The sequence below is a fragment of the Semicossyphus pulcher genome, unplaced genomic scaffold (genome assembly GCF_022749685.1).
Source record: "Semicossyphus pulcher isolate SPU_LCO1_2020_fin unplaced genomic scaffold, fSemPul1.0.p SCAF_18, whole genome shotgun sequence".
In the NCBI taxonomy this organism is placed as follows: domain Eukaryota; kingdom Metazoa; phylum Chordata; class Actinopteri; order Labriformes; family Labridae; genus Semicossyphus; species Semicossyphus pulcher.
In genome coordinates, this window is record NW_027211691.1 from 612,732 (window position 1) to 635,000 (window position 22,269).

Here is a 22,269-nt window from a genome sequence, read left to right on the forward strand (position 1 = left end):
GCTAGCTGTTGTGTAACAGTAATGTTGAATTAATTCCTTGCAAATCTTTCTGTTTCATTTTACTGCATGTCAAGAAAAGGTTAGGTTAAAGGTTGAATGCTAACAGTCAATCTATTCCTAGCTAACATTAGCATTAAAATGTTTTACACGATACAAATTCCTAGCTCGCAGAAAGGTTAGCAAGGGATAGGTTGAATGTTAACGTTAGGCTAACTGTTGTTTAGAGGTGGCATTCATTTCATTCCAAGCTAACATTAGCATTAAATAGTGTTAAATGGTACGAACTAGCTAGAGTCAATGTAAGCAAAGAAAAAGATGAATGCTAACAGTAAGCTAGCTGTTGTCTGGCGGTGGCATTCAATGAATTCTTAGCTAACATTACCATTTGACAGTGTTACAAATTCCTAGCTTAGCTAATGGTAATGCTAGGAATAAATTGGTTGAATGCTACTGTTAGCGGTCGTGCCTCCAAATTTTCACAACCAGTTGTCTTTTCAGTTCCTGATTAATTATGAAGCAGTGAAATATGAATGTTTTTGTTTATGTGATTTGCAACCTGGAACAGAGCAGAACAACATTATAGCATCTGAAAGGAGAATGGCTGCTGTGTGAATATGTACATGTATATACAGTTTGAGTTCTACTGTTGAGGTCTCAGTCAGCTGTTGGCGTGGACGTAGCATTGTGTTGTTTGTCTGTGTCATTGCATTGTTCCCGTCAGCCTCCATTCCGCTCTGACCTTCAATATGTCTCACCTGCTGCCTCGGCGCTACCTGGACGGCTCTGAAAAGGTGCTTATCTGCTGAATTTCCACCGCAGGCAAAGTTGGTAATTACTTTCCCTGGCTGCCATCATTATCTGGAGCTCCTTGGCTACATGGAGCCCAGTGATGGTGACAGGCATCGCTAACCATTTAGTAGCGGCAAAGGCTGCCAAAACACAGGCACGCAGCAATGTGACTTGATTGAATTCCTCAGGAGCAAAATTACGGCTTGCCTCGCCGCACTGCCCGAATCCCTCGCTCGCTCTCAATGTGTAGAACTGAATTGAAGGTGGCAAGTCTTAAAGTGCCCAGGAGCCATGTTGGAAGAAGCACAGTTTGAGATTTAAGGGAAGGAATGAGGTGTGCGTCGGTGGCGGCAGCAACAGGGAAGGAGTAAAAAAAAAAAAACTGGAGATGGAAGAAACAAATATTTGAAAGAAAGATTACCGTCACAGCTGCACAGAGCCGAGATGTGGAAAAGACAGAGTAAACAAGCTCGGTCTCTGGGGTGGTTGGGGGTGTTGAGGGGGAGAGAAAGAGAGAGAATGTGAGCATGAAACAAAACCAAGAGATGGAGCGAGAACAGGCGGAGGCAGGAGAAGAAGAAGAAGGTGGTGGCGAAGAAGGGCAGAAGGAGCAGCAGAATGAGAGGATGCAAAAACAACACGAGTTTGACAGAGAAAAAAGAAAGAAAGCGGGGCGAAAATGGAAATTCAAATAGCTGCGGAAAGAAGGAATAAAAGCATAAATGAGTGGGAGCTGCGTGTGAAGTGTGTGTGCAGCACGCCTGCTTGTGTGTGGATGCATAAACACATGGCACTAATTAAATACACAGTGAAGCTGCGTGTCTGATGGAGAAAACATTTTACACAGTCAACTCCTGGATTTTTGAACACAGAGAATATTTGATAGATCATTTTATTTCATGTTGTTTTTAAATGACTAGCAGGCTGAAACTAATTAGGTATTTAGAGGTATATCCACTAAATATCATCTGTAATGCAAATGTGTCTGAATCAAAGGTTGTCCACTAAAAGTTGTTGTTGTTTCCACTGACAGGCTCAGATTGTTATTCTAAGTGTGTGACAACATGACAGAAAGGATCCCTACAGAGATAGACCTTTTTGTTACAGAGGAAGATGATTGTTTTAACCACACACAGACGTTACATCGCTCTTTGCACACACACCAGACTCCATTCATAAAAACACTGATTTTAGTTCACAGGACACAGGAGCTGCTGCTCTGCTGCTGCCTTGATGGGTTCATTTTTTTGTTACACAAATATTTTTGTTTTATCAAAACTAGACATTTAGAACACAAAAATCACACAATAACACAAACTAACTAACCAAATGAGGCAGCAGTAGATCAACAACTCCCATGTTTTGGGAGGTAAAATTGCTGATTTTATATATGGAGTCTGGTGTTGTTTTTAAATTGGCTTTGAAAAGTGATGTCACGTCTTTTTCTTGTTAAAAAACAACCAAACAAACATTTCAGTCTTTCATTAAAGGGTCTATTTTGTAGTAAATCTAAATAAAATAATGTAATGGCACATGTTGACATTAGTGCTGTAGTTAATAATGTGTTACTTATTTTATTGCCTATAATGAATATGTTTAAAGGCCTTTCTCTGTGTAACACCAGTCAAACCAGGATCTCTTTCCTTTGTATTAATATAAACACATATGGGAGACCCTTATAGAATAATAGATGGTTGTGTTCACTCACAGCAGAATAAGATTTATTCCACAGCGGCATTATGAGCTCCTGTGGGATTCAGTCTGATGTATAGAAACACACTTCCTCTGCACGCGAGGGAAGATTAATCAGAAACATCTAAATGTGTGTATTTATAAGAGTGTGTGGAAGAGTGTGTGTCCACGACCAGCACCTCTGATAAAAAGGCATCTGCCAGCTCTGCATCAATGTTCACTAATTAGAGAACAACAGCAGAAAGTAGATTTGTAAGTCATATAGAGGAACATTCTGTGTTGTGAATGTCACCTGACATGACAACACTGAGCAGGTTTACAGTCAGCCCGTGGAGGCTAATGTGGATGAATAATTACAGTTAAATCCACGGTGTCCGCGTCCTGCTCTGATCAAAGAGATCCATAAACTGTGCGGCTCGCTGCAGCTAAATCTGAACAAGTGTCTCTTAATCCTGTCCTGACAAGAAATCTATTCATCTAATCCAGCTGCACACTGAACAAACAGAGACTTTAATCAGGGAAAGTTTCTGTAATTAGGAGAACATTTGGCTGAATGCAATTATAAACAAGATTTTAAGAAGTGAAGCCGTTTTTAACTTAAAATGAAAGAATTATTCTGATTTAGAGACTGTTTGATAACTTCTGTCACTCAACAACAAACTACAGGTTCATTATTTTAAACCGTGCGACCGTCATTAAAGGCTAATGACTGCAGCTGATTTGAAGGATATTTGATCATATTTATTATCCTTCATCAAACTCAACACTTGAACGTTTAAAGGCTGTCACTGTGCAGCAGCGAGGTCACACTGCTCTTATGTAACTTCTCTGTTTATGTCACCATGAAGAGGAAGGTCACGACCTCCTCCTGCGTCTCCTGTTCCTCTCTCACATCTCATCCTGTCTTTCATCTGTAATTATTTCTCATCTTTCTCTATATAAAAAAGTATCTCTGCATGAAGTCAGAAAGCATCTTTAATTAAATTATGAACTATACATTTTGGACATCAGTAGAGAGGCTTGAAACGTCTTCATGGATAAGTATCGACAGTGTCTGAGGGCCTTTAAACATCTTTACAGCTCTGAGCTCAGTGAAGGGACGTTCAAATACTTTGCTGCACAAGATCAGAATGAGTTGTAAAAAATGAAGACACATTCTTGTGATTCTCTTAAACATTTGTAATATTGGAAATATACACGTTTGTGAAAATGTTTAACTTATGCAGGTTTATTATTATCGTGCTTAAAACTGTAAATGTTTGTTCGTACAAAGGTTCATCGTAAAAACAGGATCAAGATCTTAATGAGACTTCCTGTTCAATTCAATGATTAGAGAACTGAAATAAATGCATCAATCAGAAACACGATTAGTCGACATTGTCAAAGTGAATTGTCGTTAACGAGTTGGTTACGTCATCGTGTGTTTGTCATGCTGTGCGTGGATATAACTTTGTTTGTTGCTGAGGGGTGAGCCGTCTCACGTCCTTACTATCTCTGCTGAGAGCTGTGCAAGCAGCGACCAGGAAGCGACAGGTAAACAAAACATAGCAGAATGTCGGCGGCCGATGCAACACCGTCGCGTCCTGAAACGTGTAAAGTGTGGGAGCATTTCAGCCTCAACGCTGCAGAGAAAAGCATCGCCTGCAGGATCTGTGAACCTTGTTTGTCACGGGAGCAGGTCGGTGATGTGCGAGCATCTGAAGAGAAGGAACGATTATTTATTTCTTATATCAGCACTTTGTCTGTCGATGGTTTTAAATGGACAAAAACTTTCTTTTATTTCTCCTTTGAACCAGTCGGAGCCAAATCAGAACCAAACTCATATTAATTGTGGTTATTGTCCGTGAGCACATCAAAACAACCTCCAACTACATTTAAAGCTGAGAGCTCAATAGAAGTCATTCAGAGTCATCGTGCAATTCATTATCTGACTACTCGATTAATCGCTTCAATAATCGATGACTTGTCGACCATCAGAGTAGTAAGTTAGTTGCAGCCCTGGTCTACTTCTCGTGACCGGATGGTTTGCAATGTGTCAACGGAAATGGAGTTGATTTCTTCTTCTGGTGAGTAATGACGGTCTGTTAACCAGTTTAGAGGTGTGTTAGCACCATCAACTGGACAGGAGAGGAACAAGGGGAGAGGGTTAAGGGTCAATGACGATCGCTTCCCTCTTGTAAAGGAAATGTAAAAGTTTTGGAAGATAGAAATATTAATTTTCTTGCTTCACTTTGATTTAAAGATTGTCCACTAATGTCTGTATGCTTAATATTAAGCTACAGCCAAGAGACAGTTAGCTTAGCATAAAGCAGCGGTAGCCATCTGGTGCCTGGTAAACAAAAGACTCCAGGAAGTCAACATCTGCTAATTAGCAGGTTAGCCAACAACGTGACACATGATCATAAATATGACTTGTTTTTATTTTAATCCAGATGCATTTCCTGCTAATGTATTTTAATGTATTTGCAAGATTGTATGCACAATATAAATGAACTTTAATTTATGTGTGTGTGTGTGTGTGTGTGTGTGTGTGTGTTAGTTAGCTACTTTGAGCAGAGTTGCTCCTGATCCCAGAGACCCCCCGCACTAAAGCTAAGCTAAGCTAATCTCTTCTTTAAACTGCAGGCAGACACATGCAGGGTGGAAGAAGGTACGCTCCTCCTGAGAGAACTTCTCCATTTAAAGGGCATTTAAGGATTTTCCCTTTAATATCACATTCAGGAAACATTTCTGCCATTTGAATTTAACTTTTCAGAGGCCACCCATTACTGCCCCCCCCCCCCTCCTCAGCCCTACAGTGAAATGAACTGCCATGGTTAATTCTCGAACTGATCCCTCTCCTTCTGTCTGCACAGAGGGAGGAAGACGAGAGAATGAGTGAGGCTGAGAGACGGGTGAGGAGGGGGGCGAGGGGATGGAGGGGGAGATATGGATAGAGAGAGGGAAAGCGACAGAGACAGAGCCATCCCAGAAGGCTGAGTTAGCTGTGACAGAGAGTGATGCACACTTCCCCTCCTTCTATCGCCGCCATTCTTTTCTTTCATCATCACTTTTACAATCCTCTTCTTCGTCTGAGCCTGTAAGACGAAGCATCAGCCCCTCCCTCGCTCCACACCCTCTCCAATGATGATACATCGATCCCCTTATCGCATCAGACGACTTGATGGGCATAGTAAAAAGAAATTAAATCTTAATTAAATTTTCATCTTTGACAAATTTGTCTCCGTAGAGCCGCCATATGCTCGCTGAGTTCGGGGGAAACATCGAGAGAGCGGGAGACTTTTGGAAACGAGAAAACAGCACAAGGTGCATGTCTCTGTCAGCCTTGTGCACTCCTTCTATTCAGCAGGGAAGGCCTTGCATTCCTATAGATTTTTTTCACAGCGTTATTACATTATGGATTTTTTCCCCTCCAAGACAAAGTATAATAATGCACTTTATACTAAGACTGTTTTTCATCACTCGCAGGGCAGAGGGAGTGTGTGTCCTTGTGTGGTAGTTATGAATGCTCTGAGGAGGAGGTCTGGATGAGCACCTGTGTGTGTGTGTGAAACCTTTTTTAATAATGTGCTGTCAATCCGAGCTCTGGGATCGGCCATTTCACAAACCCTCCCTAAGTCTCATAACACAGATCCTCTGGGAGGCAGAATAAGTCATCAGCTGGCGGCCCGAGTCCTCCAGCTCCGACAGGAAGAGCAGAAATCACAGCGGAGGCAATAAGGGGACAGGGCGGGGGATAAAACTGGGCTTTTAAATTAATGCCAGCCTCTCAAACTGAAGCCACCGCTGCTCATCATGATGCTGTTTAGGCGGATGTATGGCAGGAGGACTGGCAGCTGTGGATCCAGAGTCTCATGCAGCCTGTTCTCAATCCAAACTGTCAGAAGCCCCACACCTACAAAACTCAGTCTGTATGAAAGTTACATTCTGTTTATGTTACACATTCATAATGTTCATCATGTAACACACTAATCATTCTTTACATAACTACATGTTTGCTCGAACTTATTTAAAGCCAGAGCGAGAAGTTGTAGAGCCCAAACATGAACACAATGTGACGATTCTCAACGAATTTTAATATTTTAATTTTTAATATGTATAATAATAATTTTATTATGACTACTTGGACAGCTTTATTTTGAAAGTCTTACTGGTAGTTGCTTAATTATTATCTCTATTTTAAATGATTGATTTTCAACAGGAGGTGTTGAAGGTGTTAAATTATTTTTCATATTCCTAATAGAAAACTTTACAGCCCAAAAGATTTATAAATATTGATTCAGACTGATCAGTCTCATCTGATCCCTCATATTGATCTTCAAAATTAAAGTGTCTCTGTGACATGTGGCCACGATAACTCCACATGTATGTAGTGGAGAAGGTTTATTATAGACCAGAGAACCTGCTCACAGTTCATGACCTCCTCACATGTGCTGCTATGCCATCGTGGAATCTCTAGTAAAAGAAATGTTAGGACCTTACTAACAAACCTGCAGGCTCCAGCAGTCACTTCACCTGTGAAATGCAGGTAAAACCAACATTAAACTGAAAGGTAAAGTGAAACCCTGACCTGCACACTCAGACAGAGGAGACAGCGTACACAGTCTCTGCAGCAAAGCTCTGACTTTCTGTCGTGGGTGTTTTTTAAAGGGAAGGAGGACATTAACAAAGAGTGAAGTCAGACACAGGTTATCTGCTGCTGTGAAACTGCTGCTTACACTCGTGTCGACACCGAGGTCAGTGAGGAGGACTCAGGTGAACCTGCTGCACCTGCTGGATGTGCTGCAGGTACTGACAGTCCGACAAGTATATAACTGCAGACTGTGTGATGTTTTCATGTGTTCACAGTGTTCACTCATATTCAGCATAAAGTCTAAAGCTGCCCGCTAACATCTGACTGTTTAAATACTCACTGGAGAAGACCCTGAGTCGACTCACATTGTGTCAGTCAGATATCAGCTCGTTTAGACACAGAGCTGCAGGAGCAACAGCAGGACAGGCTGTAAAATGAACAACCCGTCTCTCAGAATGAACCAACTGTGTCCGTTGTTCACCAGGTTTTCACCGGTAGCTGAATTTTCTGCATCGTCTCCCTCTCTCCAGAACAAACTAACACACTGAATAAAAACGTACAAACACAGAATAAAGCGACTCAACGTTAAAAATCATCGTTTTTCTAACACGGACCCAGGACGTCACGAGGCCGGCTGAGGCTGCTAACATCAGCTCTGCTTGTTTTTCGATTACCATCTTTTCATTGTGCACTGTTCACAAGGTTTGCTGAATTATCTACAGAGGTCTCCTCCTCTAGAAAATAAAAGGGCCTGGTAATTAAGACAAGGAAAAGTGTCACGTTAAAAATCTGTGTCGCTCTAAGAAGAAGAAGAAGAAAATAATGACAACTGGAAATAAGATGTGAACGAATAGTTTCATATTAAAGACAAAAGCAGGGTCCAGCTCTAATGATGTCATGAATCTGCAGAGTCACTCCCGTCTGCAAACTGATTCTCTGGTCTTTGGACACGTTTGTTTCATGAGGACGTTCTGCCTTTGATCGGTGTGAATCGTCTCTGACTGCTTCACGTTGTTTTGAAACCTCTCAGCTCAACACGATGACAGTCAGAGCTAGAAGATGACTCATAGGATGCTGCTAAATGGATTCAACTTTTATCATCTTTTGTCTGTTATTGTGATTCAAACTTTCATGGGTAATCTCCTGAGAGTGAACTTATACCTGCTCTGTCACGTCTGTGCCCATCTGTTTCATCACTGTACATTTCTGTCTGTCAGTGTGTGTGTGTGTGTGTGTGTGTGTGCACTCACAGATATTAGCTGTGCCCTTGGGGATGGGCAGGTAGGAGCCGGCGCTCCACGCTCGCCCATGGTAGTTCTTCTTGCAGCGGCCGCAGTCGGGCCCGGTGGTGTTGTGTTCACACTCGCAGCTCAGCTTCTCTTTGTCAAACACACAGCTGTTGGCGTGAAGGTTGCACTTGCACCTGTCAAAGAAGGGAATGGGGGGTGGGGGATTTGAGAGAGGACAAACACGTCAACATGAGTGAATTTAATGAAAACACAGGAAGCTCTTATTTTGTTGGACAATGCATCTGAAGGTCAGCGCGTCCTTGACAAGCGGCGGCGTTGGAACACAGTCAGAGCTGCTCGAACAGTTTCTTCTTCAACTTCAAGAGGAGCGAGTTCAAAAAGAGGCGAACGAATCTGGCATCATTATTTCCTCCCTTTGCTTTCTGTCCCCCCTGCACTCGGGAAGGTAGCTCGGTTTTAATTGTCCCACTGGAGGATGATAATTGTTGTAAGGTCACAGTGGCTGGGCGAGGAGGATCAGGAGGGGGAGGAGGGGACGGAGAGGAAAACAAGCCCAGTTAAATTGTGGAGCCAGCAGACTGAGAGTGGAAGCATGCAGGCTTGCAGCTCTGAATAACTCAGAGTTAGCCAGAGGGCGGCGCGGAGCTGCGTTCACTATGACAAATTAATATGAGATGAGATCTCAGAAGCATATTTCCAGTTTGGAAAGAGGGGCTCCCTGAAGGTGCACTAAATCCTCCCTCACATCCGGCTCACCAGAACCTCCATTTAACAATAAACTCAGCAAATTCATTTTGTGCCGCGGCTCGATGAGCATTGAGGGGATCTCTACCTGTTAAATTAATTTATGATCCTCCGGCAGCAGAACCAACTCGCAGGAATACAGAGAACTTAGATTGTCTGAGCGCTTTTTAAAGAACTTCAACAATAGAAAACAACATGACTCCGTGATGAACTCTGCGACAACGTGTCGCCATACTCTGATGGGTTTAAATCTTTTATTTAACTATGGAATCTTCTCGAACCACAAATAGAAACAAATAAATGAACTTACGGCCACATGGATGAAAGTGAAGCAGCCAATATGGCCGATGACCAGCTGCATTCGACATTCCCCATGCAGCTGATTTACACATTAGAGCAAAGTTCATGTTCATGATTTCCACTATATTGTTCTTTGATTTGAAGTTCACATGATTTCAATTTAATCGTCTCCAAATATGAGGTGAGCTTCTGTTAGCTTAGCACAGAAACAGCTGCTACAAAGGTCCTTCAGAGGGACCCGTCCTACTTTACTGCAAGGACGCTTCACAGCCAGGACGCTTCAGTTTTCAAGCTCAATCAGTACTTCTGCTTCTACCAGAGACCAGGATCTGTACTTCTAATGGAGTAAAGAATGAGTGAAGTTTACCAACGTCTAAACTGGTATGTGTTGTTGCAACGTATCGCGATGTGTCGTATCATATCGTATCGTATCGTGATGTTTTGTATCATATTGTGTCGTATCTTATCGCGATGTGTCCTTTCATATTGTGTCTTATCACGATGTGTCGTATCACATTGTATCGTATCGTGATGTGTCGTATTGTGTCGTGTCGTATTGTGATGCGTCATATCATATTGTGTCGTGTCGTATCGTGATGTGTCGTTTTGTTCGCATTGCATTGTGTCGTGTGGTATCGTAATGTGTGGTGTCGTGTGGTATCGTAATGTGTGGTATCGTAATGTGTGGTATCGTGATGTATTGTGTCGTGTGGTATCGTAATGTGTGGTATCGTGATGTGTTGAGTCGTGTGGTATCGTAATGTGTGGTATCGTGATGTGTGGTATCGTAATGTGTGGTATCGTGATGTATTCTGTCGTGTGGTATTGTAATGTGTGGTATCGTGATGTATTGTGTCGTGTGGTATCGTGATGTGTTGAGTCGTGTGGTATCGTAATGTGTGGTATCGTAATGTGTGGTATCGTAATGTGTGGTATCGTGATGTATTCTGTCGTGTGGTATTGTAATGTGTGGTATCGTGATGTATTGTGTCGTGTGGTATCGTGATGTGTTGTGTCGTGTGGTATCGTAATGTGTGGTATCGTGATGTATTGTGTCGTGTGGTATCGTAATGTGTGGTATCGTGATGTGTTGTGTCGTGTGGTATCGTAATGTGTGGTATCGTGATGTATTGTGTCGTGTGGTATCGTGATGTGTTGTGTCGTGTGGTATCGTAATGTGTGGTATCGTGATGTGTTGTGTCGTGTGGTATCGTAATGTGTGGTATCGTGATGTATTGTGTCGTGTGGTATCGTAATGTGTGGTATCGTGATGTGTTGTGTCGTGTGGTATCGTAATGTGTGGTATCGTGATGTGTTGTGTCGTGTGGTATCGTGATGTGTTGTGTCGTGTGGTATTGTGATGTGTTGTGTCGTGTGGTATCGTGATGTGTTGTGTCGTGTGGTATCGTGATGTGTTGTGTCGTGTGGTATCGTGATGTATTGTGTCGTGTGGTATCGTAATGTGTGGTATCGTGATGTATTGTGTCGTGTGGTATCGTAATGTGTGGTATCGTGATGTATTGTGTCGTGTGGTATCGTGATGTATTGTGTCGTGTGGTATCGTGATGTGTTGTGTCGTGTGGTATCGTGATGTGTTGTGTCGTGTGGTATTGTGATGTGTTGTGTCGTGTGGTATCGTGATGTGTTGTGTCGTGTGGTATCGTGATGTATTGTGTCGTGTGGTATCGTAATGTGTGGTATCGTGATGTATTGTGTCGTGTGGTATCGTAATGTGTGGTATCGTGATGTATTGTGTCGTGTGGTATCGTAATGTGTGGTATCGTGATGTATTGTGTCGTGTGGTATCGTGATGTGTTGTGTCGTGTGGTATCGTGATGTGTTGTGTCGTGTGGTATCGTGATGTGTTGTGTCGTGTGGTATCGTGATGTGTTGTGTCGTGTGGTATCGTGATGTGTTGTGTCGTGTGGTATCGTAATGTGTGGTATCGTCATGTGTTGTGTCGTGTGGTATCGTGATGTATTGTGTCGTGTGGTATCGTGATGTATTGTGTCGTGTGGTATCGTAATGTGTTTTTCACAGTTTTTGCACATTTTGCTCATGACCTCATCTATTCCTGTTAACTGCTGTCCTTCTGTTGGAGTGGAGCTTCTGTCCCTCTCTGTTTGACATCTGATGCTGAATCCTGTTTGATTCTCAAAAATAACCTTGTTGTTTCTAAAGCATACCAGGAGTCACCATGGAGTGCCAACACTGGCTGCAACTTTAAATACAAACTGAATATCTGACTTCCAACAGGCGTGACTCATCGTAGATTAATGGAACTGTGTTTGTTTATTTTGGGACAAAATGCTGAGAGGCAGACAGACAGACTGGCACTGTTCAAGCCTTTCAAAGTGCCCTTTTATTCTGCTGCTTTTTTCTAACCAGGACCCAGGTGAAAGGCATCTCTTCACTCGCTCCTCAGGCAGAGAGAGAGAGAGAAAAGATGGAGGGAGAGGTGTTGACGAGGGAGATGACACAGATAGCCCCACAGTTGTGTTCACTGACATCTTAGTGAGAACAGCTGGTCTCTCTCAGCCTGCACATTCTGCTCCACACAGCTTATCCTGATCCTCCAATTAATTAAATAATTCTGAGGAAAAGTCTTAAATCACTCACCTCTCCTTGACCCTGACTTTCCACGTAACTGCTACTTGTCCTAAATTTAAGAGCTGTATGCTAACTCACCTTGGAGTACGATTCAGATCCCGTTCCAGGTGGTTTGAGACTCAGAAAATATATTCAGTTTGATGTTGGATCTTTTGTCTCACCACCATAATGTATAAAACATTTGGACTCTTCTAACAACCGTTTAAATAACTAATATGTAACGATTAATTGATTACAGCTGTCGAGCGATTCGCCCAACCCTGTGTTTAAATTACAATCAGCACCAGCAGATAAGCGATGCAGCTAATTAACATGGAGTCTGTGAATAACTGGTCACATGTGAAGAGACAGCACTCGCTAACATTCCTGTATGATCATGTGTTTTTGCACCTAAGCATCATCAACAGAGTCATTATCTCCTGGTTAATCAGTTCATGCTTGTTACTTTATTTTAGGCTCATCGCTGTGTTAGCTCTCATTAGAGACATGCAGTATGCAGAGTGGGATGAATGTGTTATTTCATCATGTCACATCTAATTTCCCATCGATATATATATTATGCTGCTGATCTCACTTCCAGGTTGTAGCTGACACTGATAACATATTATAATCTCTGAGTGCTATTTCTAACTTTGGTTAAAGATGTTGAAAGTCGACCCTGAATGACATTTGACCTGACGGCCGTCTATAAACTAATCTGGGCGCTGGGATGCTCGTGTTAAAACAATGTTACTACAGTATATTCAGAGAGATAAGAGCAGGTGTTCTCACCTTTCACAGCCTGTTTGGAGCCTCACACAGAGTCTATGTGAAGGTGATCGACTTTCTGCTTTAAATCTACAGCAACCATCCAAGCAGCAACCTGGGGCTGAATAAATAAGCCAACACTAAAGTGCCTGCAGTTCCTCTGGTGTCCACTTGAGGCTGTCTCCAGCAGTGAGTCAGTCCCCATAGAGCCCCATGTTAAACTTTACAGCAGAAATAAACATGTTTACAGCCTGGTACAAAAAACAGTTTGGGTCTCTATAGCTCATTTCTCTCTTCATGACAACTGTACGGGGAGAATCTTTATACAGCTCACCTGTTTACATTATATTAAGGCTTAAAGTGATGCAGCATTAGGGGCGTGGCCTCTTTGAGTGACAGCTGGGAGCTGCTAGCTGTCTGCTAGGTGTCCCCTCAGCTAACTCAGTCACTGAACGTAACCTCTGGGCCGTGTTTGTGCTGTTGGAGCCTTTTGGAGATTTGTTCATGTAAATATCAGACAGATAATCTGTGTGTGCGCTTTACTGGACGAACAGACCGTCCAACACGTCTCACACACTGTTTTACACTCAGGGGAAAAGCTCCACCCTCTCGTCTAAATATGGTCACAGTTACTATGTCCACTTCATATACACTGCGCACAGTCACAGTAGTTTCCTGTCAACACTGACACACAGAGGGAGCGACTTGGAAAAAGTGTTTTAAGCTGAGTCAGTCCGTTAGCAGCCGAGGATCAGAACGCAGTCCTTCACAGCCCTGCTCAGCGCTTCTTTGCCTCCCTGTTCCAAAAGTCTTTCTTGTTACTGTGTGAGAAGAGGAGTGGGAGGGGGAAGTGGTGGGAACCGACTTCACATGGAGCCCTTTGTGGTTTAACCTTCAGCTTCTTTTAACCTCGCCAACGTTTTAATCATCATCCAGAAATGATAGCGCCTCCGGCATAATGATGGAGACCGCCAGTGAGGCCCTGAGGGTCTCATACCCACCAGAGCTGTTGTGCTGCCAATCAGCGGTGGCTCCTGTATTTGGATGCCAGGGGAGCCTGCCACTAACCGCCGCAGCAGCAACAGCAGCTTCAGAGAGACAGCCAAGCAAACGTGTATTCAACAGCATTTTAATCGCACGTTTCCTCCGGGGTTCCTGTGCTACAGCGATGTGGGCTTTCTCCTCCTGACTTTCCACCAGTCTTTGTATCATTCTCCTTACACTCCTCCTTTTCATCCACCTATTAGTCTGTCATTTTTACCTCTGCTCCTCTATCTCCCATTAATAAATATTCATGGAGCTAAGGCATCTTTGTTTTTGTGTGGTTCTCTCAAAGTGATATTGCTTCAGGCATTATTGAGCTTGCCAGCCACCGGCTGTGCGCTAAAGGTCCTGATATGTATTCATAAAATTACCCATGAGGCTGTGGGCTCATATTGCTACACTGGCAAAAAGACAAAAAAAAAACTGACTGAAGTTTTGATTCTATTTTGTCTGAAAGAAAATGACAAACATATTCTTTTATCCAACCCGAGTTTAAAGTTCTCCTTGAAATGTGGGGGAAGGAGATATTGTGGGGCGTACATTTATTATATTTCTTTATCCTGGTGGAAATGCGAGCGGAGCAGCCGGAGCTTACCTGCAGCAGTGTGTCTCTGACCTCTGCAGTAATGGGATTCTGATTGACACCATGGGTGCAGGCGACATATTGCTCCCTCCCACTGATGATGCCAGAAACAACAAACAAAAACAAAGCCACCCTGCGCCCCGTTCCTCCCACTAAATGCCCTTTTCCTTCCTATCACCCAGCCATTATCCACATAATTCCATTCAGCCATTCCCGACACCGCTCCTTTCTGCTCACTGAGGCTTCAAAGCCAAAAGTATCAGCCAGTAATTAATAGTAATTATCCATAATCCAGGCCTACAACATCCCCCACGCACAAAGCTGCTGATCCCAACAAATTGAGTCGACTAAACTCAACATGGTCCTTAAGTGGGTTAACTAAGTGAAGCAATTAAATTTCAATCTAACGCCCAGGTGTTTTCAGAGGGAGCCAATTGGGTCAAACGCTCGGTTAATAAACGCCTTTTTTAGCTCGTGTGTGCGTTCAGTGTGTGCTGTAAATGGGCAACAACACACCGGGGGCTGGAAGGGGCAGCAGAGGGGCAGTGGGGGGGGGGGGGGGGGGGGCTGGGTGGTTCTGAGAACGCTGGGCTTAATTATGTGTGATGAAAATGAAATAGAAACACTGGAGTGGCTGGAAATGCCTTCAGGGCGAGTGTGTGGATAATTGCACAACACACACACAGAATGAAAACTACTGTACAATAAATGTGTCCCACCTGATCCCCCCCGACACACACACTCACACACACTCACACACACACTCACACACACACACACCAACACACACACACACACACACACACACACACACACACACACACACTGCCCAATGAGTTTTTAGTCATTGTGAAAATACAAAGCTAGGACAGACTTTAAGACTTGTCTGATAAAATAAATATAATTATTTGTAATCTTTTTAAAGGACTGGCCATGAGGGGACGTGCACCATTGTAAAAGGATTGTACTTATACGTCTCTTTTCTGGTCTTTGCGACCACTCAAAGCTGCTTTTACACTACATATCACATATCACATTCACACACTGATGGCAGAGGCTGCTACCTAAAGTGCCCAACTGTCAATCAGTTATCACATTCATACCTGTTGGCTATGTCACCTGAAGTAGTTTGGGGTTCAGTGTCTTGCCCAAGGAGACTTCAACATGTAGCCTGAGGGAGCTGGGGATCGAACCTCTGACCTTCCGATTGAAAGACGACCGACTCTACCACTGAGCCACAGCCGCCCCATTCTGATGTCAAATTTACACATTTTTAAAATTCTAATTTTGTAACGCACAGGTTTGATTGCCGGATCATTTGTGTGGATTTCTGTTGGTTGATCCAACCTACAAATACAGGCCTGTGAAGATATGTAGAAAACAAACAATGTCGAGTCCGAATGAACTTTCCTTCCACTTAAAGCTACTACCAGTGCCCAGTGTGATGAGCTGTTAGCTCGGGTCAGTACCAGGATTTCTCTGATGGACTACCGGTGTCCTGTTTCAGCTGTGGAGCGCCTGTCCGTCTGTCTCCGCTGAGTGGCAGTTTCACTGTATCTATCAAGTCACACGTGGGCTGAGATCTGTCTCACTACAGCGCTATGAAGCCACAACAAACAGATGTTACTGAGATTTAATGACAATAAACAGGCTGAGAGGATGCTGAGAGAACTACATCAGGAGGCAGGTTTGTAAAGAGGCTGAGTTCATGCTCTGTCAGGTCTGTCTGTGAGACGACAAATCATGGATCAAAAATCATGTTGTTGTGGCTGTTTGGGTGTCGTGGCTTTGATTTTAAAATATTAAAATACAGCAAGGTCAGTTAAATTATGTTTGTTTGTTTTTAAATAAAATTAGCTGTACGTACACACACACACACACACACACACACACACACACCTCTACAGCAGTATAAATGACTCTGCTCCTCCCTGTTGACATGTCACCTGCAGCTGCCGCCTGTATCGGCTTAAAACAGATCCTCCTGCCTGCTAACGTGTTACCTGCTAATTGCCTCCTCTACCTCTTTCCCCCCTGGCCTGGAGTGCATTGTGGGAAGTGGATAGAGTGAGATCTCAGCTCCAGCTCTCCTGGGATGGACCTCAGCCCCAAACTTCCCCCTAATTATATCCTTCTCTTGGCCTTCCCTCCTCCTCTCAGTGGAAGGCTGTGGGGACAGTCTCGGCAGATTCTCTCTGGTTCTCTTTTCTTAAATGTCAATTTCTGGTTCAATTTGTTGAGAAAATGTATTCAGAGACTCTGCAGGAGGAGATATTAGAGACAGAGAATGTGTGTTCTCTCTGAACACATAGTTACACTTATAGGTGCGTCATTCCAAACCTTTAGTCGGGCAGACTCTCGAGTATCTAACGTCCACATTTTGTTCTGCTTGTAACAGGTGAACCACAGACAGCACTGACAGTGAAACAAAGAAATATTGTACCTTCTACGTTGTAACAGGTTTTCAGGTTCAGAGTTCACCTTTAAGTATTGTTTGGTTTATGCTGACATTAAGCTGACAGAGACTCACCAGGTGTTACAGGAAGTGATTCCAGGTTAAACTCGCAGTTCAGCTGTTTCCATTGGTAAAGATGGTCTCTACAGAAGCTGCAGTGTTAACTATTAACCTGTGTGTCTGTGTACGTGTGTGAAAAGTTATTTGCTTTAATAGCCAATTACGCCATGGAGTGGCACACACAGAAGTGACCCACATGCTGAACTGTGCTGGTGAGCTCAGAAACTACAGCAGTGTTTAATGAATGTAATGATTGAGCTGACGACGGTCCGAGGTCGTGTCCAAAACAATTCAGAATAAAACAACTAAATCCTGCTAAACTAAAATATCCTGACAGCCATGATCTTTGTGTGTCTCTACTGTTTGTGGACAACAGAACAGAACATTATACATCCACGGGCTTGTTCATTACCAACACCTGTCTCGTACCAGGGTGGACCCCTGCTGCCTTCAGGAGAGAATGGCCACTAGAGATCGATGCCTAACTATGTATGTAAATATTGGTTGTATTAAGCTGGAGCACAGACGATCTAAATCCTCTACTGGACTGAGAGACGTTTGAAAACAGTGAACTTTCTGTCACGTTCATGAAACAATGTAGCTTTGAGACATGGTGTGCCTTCCTGCTGGATGTAGCCATCAAAAGATGGACGCACTGATATGACGTGTTATAAAGGGACGGTCATGGTCCGCAATAATACTCGGGCAGGCTGTGCCGTTTAATCGATGCTCACTTGGTACTAAAGTGTGACAAGAAAATATCAACAACAAAACAACACCACAGCAGCCTGAACCGAAGACACAAGGCACGATGGATCAATTACATGAAATTCTAACAATACAACATTTTCCTATTCTGGTATTGTTGAGTTTTGGGGGCCCGTGCAGACACGCCTGCACACCTACACGCCTACACGCCTACACGCCTACATGCCTGCTTGCTCTGACCTGCAGCCCCATGATTTGCTGATATTCTCGTTAACATGCAGTTAGAGAGGTGTACAGAGTAAAGTGGCCGGTGAGAGTATTTTGTGGTCCTTGTCTTTGCACTGCAAGTTCAGTTTATCTCCGGTTCCCTGCATCGAGGTAAACGTGTCGCCTGCCTGCATCAATCGGTCCGGGCCATCCATCTATCGAACCTCAGCATTACTAATGTATGCAGTTGGACATGCAATCCAAGCAGGAGTCAATCAGGAGGTCTTTACTGCCTGTGACATGCCAGGCCAGCTCAATACCATCGACATGCTGGGCCTCACTGATACTGCTCTCAGCTAAAGACTACTGGCTGTGGACCCGGTGACAGAAAATGCAGTGCAGAGGAGTGAGACAGCTCCATCACCCAGAGGACGGAGCCGCAGTGATTCAAGGCGAGGCAGGTGGAGGAGTGATATTAAACGATTGTGTCATTTCATAAGAGACATCACTGATTGGAGTTTTAAAGGAAGGAGCTCCCCAAAGATCCTGCAGCATCGATCGGTTTGGGTCTGTAGCTGTGGTCCAGGGACTGCTGGAGGTTAGACTGCATTTGACCTCTGAGCGAGAGAGTGTGAGAGAGAGTGTGTGCACAAAAAGAAGAAGAAAGCATGTGTAGTGTTCCAGCACAAACCCACTTCTTCTCTCTCTCCTTCATCCATGGGGAAACATCTTCCTAGTATTCTCTCAGTAGAGCAGTAAATACACGCACATGCATTTTCCACTGTTATTCCTTGTATGACAATATTCAGAATTGGGTCATGTTATCAGCATATTCCTGTTAAGATATTCCAAACATCAAACCTGTTTTAATCACCTGCAGCTGAAGTGAGAGTTGTGTTTCACTTTAACTTTAACAGTAAATCCAGCGTGTGTGTCTCCGTCTCACTGCGCAGCATTCCCAGTGAGGAGCAGTGAAATAACATGAAGTTAAAATCATAAAAAACACTTCTTCTTAATTGACTTCTGTTCTTGTTGCTTCTCGCTTATGTCACCACCCATTAAACTTTGGCTCCCTCTTCCCTGTTACATAATCCTGATGTCTGGAGCAGACATCTCCCCTGGCTGCACCCACCAGGGGCTGAATCTGAGAGCAGGACCCGGACCCTGAAAGCAGGTGTAATTACAGACAATGTTGGCAGTTTTCCAGCGTGCAGAGGGGTTAACTCTTTGCTCTCTAAGCATCTCTTTTCTCCCTAAAAACCCCAGGCGATGGTCATTAACGCTCGGTGTTCAGTGAAAACAAGAGTCGCTGATCGACCAGAGGGGGCGCTGTTTACACTGGGTAAAACAAGAGGCTTCACGGCCTCCTGATGATGAATGAGAACAGTATAAGATGTAAAGACTTGCATGAAGGAGTGTGCACAGGTGTGTGTGTGTGTGTGTGTGTGTGTGTGTGTGTGTGTGTGAGAGAGAGAGAAAAGAGATGAAGATATATATAGAAAGAAGACCTGGGTTTGTGTGTGTTTACATCTGGGCTGTCGGTGTTTGTGCTTCATACTCTGCACAGGGTTTAGGCTCCACTGAGTCAGAAACAATGTGTTTCTATTTAATATATGGAGACCCAACAGCAACTAAGTGTAATTGTTCTGGAGGGCATTCAGACAGAATGACAGGGAATATTATATATAGATATATATATATAAACTAGTGGTGGCTGTATGTCCTCATTGTGATAGGCTGCTAGAGCCTGTTGTTTCAGCAGGGCAAAGAAAACACTTTACAGGAGCTGTCCATTCAGCACCACAAACCACAACACAATGTATCCATAGAGAGTAAAAAAAGTGTCCAATGTTTATCTTCATTATCGACATATTTTATCACATTAGCATATCAGATGGTTTTATTGCCTGCTCGATGAACATGAAGTGAAGCTGATTGATTGTTGTAGAATGACCTCATGAGAAATATTTATTTATTTATAATATAATATAATATTTATATATAATATTTATTATTTAACACCAAAGAAAAGGGAGAAGAAGATCCCGAGCAGAGTCCCAAACAGATAAACAGATAAACAGATAAACATTAACTGGATGTGCAAACATTTCACTCAAACAATGCACATTGCAGCAGAGCAGAGGAGCTGTCCGTTCAGCACCACAGACGACAACACAATGTGTCCATATGGAGTAAAAAGTTTATCTTCATTATCGACATATTTTATAATATTTATTGTTGCCGAATGACCTCATGAGGATGATAAATATATTTGGGATTCAACAGAAACTCAGGTGACAGGTGTGGAGAGAAGAGAAGAAGAGATAAAGGAAGAGAAGAGAACGATTAGAGAAACTCGTATTTTGGTCACAGCTTTTTACAGTGCAAACTATTTCACCTCTGAAAAAAGCTCTTTGCAGCAGAGCAGAGGAAGCAGGCTGGCTGCTCTTTAGAGGAGCTGTCCGTTCAGCACCACAAACCACAACACCAGCAGACTAACAATGTATTTATAGTGAAAAAGTGAAAACAGCCGTTTTTATTATTTCATTTTTTTCCTTACTGGAGGATGAATCCCCCGAGGTTCATCTTGTTTTCATGGCGGTCCTCACAAAGTCTCTAATGAGTCGAAATAATATATTCAAACATTTCAGCTGGAAAATAACAGGAAAGCAGAGCTGAGGAAAATGTTCTTCTCTGTCTGATATGAGAAGTGGATTTGATCCAAATGGTCACTGAAATGTGTCACTGCAGACGGAGCGAGCAGCAGGTGAGTTGACTTGTTAATTAGCATGAGGGGAGAGAAGGTGCAGCACATATTTGTTTTTAGAGGCGATTTCCCTCCTTATTATCAGTGCTTCCAGCTGTATTGTAATAAAACAATAGAACTGGCAGAAATAAAGGTTGCAGCAAAGTAAAACACGCATTTAACAAGCAATTTACTGAAGGCAGAGCCAGCAGTCACATCTGCCTTTGACAGCAGAAAATGTGTCAAATCAGGGATGTTGGACTTTTAATTCAAACACCAACGTGTTGCTGAGCGCTAACCCCCAAACGACTCAAAGCAGAATTGTGAGATAATTACATTTGTGCACAAATACAGGCACTTGATGTTTTCCAGAACACAGACAAGAGACATGTCCATCCTAAAGACTTCTTACACTGAGCATGTGCAAACAAATACTGGTTTATAGCACAGATTCGGATGTTAAATTCAACTCTGGGATTTTTCCATATTTGAAGTCTGTTTATGATGCTTCTAAGAGTTTCTGTTCTGTCCCCCATTCTCATGATAGATTAATATGTGTTGCACATCACCAGCGGTCCACACACAGATGCTTGTTTTGCTACATTGCACATTAATAATGTAAATACGTGTTGAGATAACAGTTATCAGCTCTCGTGGATCTCTGAGGACAGTTTCAATCATCCCCCTGATCAGCATCTCCCCCTCCCATCAGCCCTCCTGCTCCACTAACTCACATCACCTGACTAAAGGAGCAAAGGTGTGGAAAATCCAATACAGCACTTTGTCTTTGTTGGACTGTTATTGTGCTGCAGGTCTATTGTGTGTCCTGTTCTGCTCGCAGGCTGAAGCTGCGTCCGCTGGTCAAACATAATGAGCGGCCGCATTCATCGTCCTCGCTGAGATAACTCGCTCACAATCGCTTTTCATGACTCAATGATCCCATTATCAGGCACTTTTATTCATCAGCGCCTGTCGTCTACTCATCACCGTCAAATGTCTCGCTCGGGGAGGTTTCCACGTCAGCTGTGTGTGTGTGTGTGTGTGTGTGTGCATGAGGTGAAGCAGACAAACAGAAACATCTCTCTGTTAGAAATGTTTCTGCTTCGTCATAAGAGCGTAAAACTTTGTCCCTCTATGCTGTCCTCTCATGCCACATGTTTGGATGCCTCAGCGGGACGTCTGACACATGAGAGGATGTTGAACTCCTCTGATTAAGTCTCACAGCTCGTCATCACTTTCCTTCACTGAGGTCAAGTGAGCCTGAAGTTCATCAGAATCACCATCTTTACAAACTCAGCCTCTTCACAGTCTTTATTTATGCTGCATGTGCTTTATGGCACAAATAGGCCACCGTACTGCCAGACAACAATGTCAATAATTTTTCTGGGTCATTTTTCTTTCCTGTTTTTAGCTTTTTGTTGAAGTTTTTTTGTCCTGTTTTTGATTTTAGTAATAACTTTAGGGAAGCATGTCCTAGCACCTGAACAGCGCCCCGTGTGTCTGTTCATGAAATGTTCTTGCCACACTCTGATTGCTCGAGTAAATGACGAGTTAAGGCTTTTATGGCCGACATGAGAGGTGCAACAACTTAAAGAGGGTTTACAGTACGAGCAAGAAGGATCGGTATACGTGTACGTGCACATACTAAGACAGGAAGTGCATGTCTGTGTAGAGGCATACATTGATTTGTTGGGCTGCGGGGGGGCTTTTTATTTCATGTATTTGTTTTATTTTACTTTATATTCGGGGGCTTGTCCCTCT

At 43.2% G+C, this 22,269-nt stretch overlaps 1 protein-coding gene across 5 annotated transcripts in view; it reads right to left on the reverse strand.

Moving 5' to 3' along the window:
• ntng1a (netrin g1a) overlaps positions 1 to 22,269 on the reverse strand; it is a 109,410-nt gene that overhangs the window by 26,302 nt on the left and 60,839 nt on the right. For 3 of the 5 annotated variants that reach the window (XM_069667476.1, XM_069667475.1, XM_069667474.1), the window contains exon 3: positions 8,305 to 8,477. In XM_069667476.1, coding sequence (XP_069523577.1) covers positions 8,305 to 8,477 — 173 coding nt within the window. Of the gene's footprint in view, positions 1 to 5,814; positions 5,838 to 8,300; positions 8,478 to 22,269 lie in introns of all 5 variants that reach the window. The other 2 variants (XM_069667477.1, XM_069667478.1) reach the window with 2 other exon arrangements.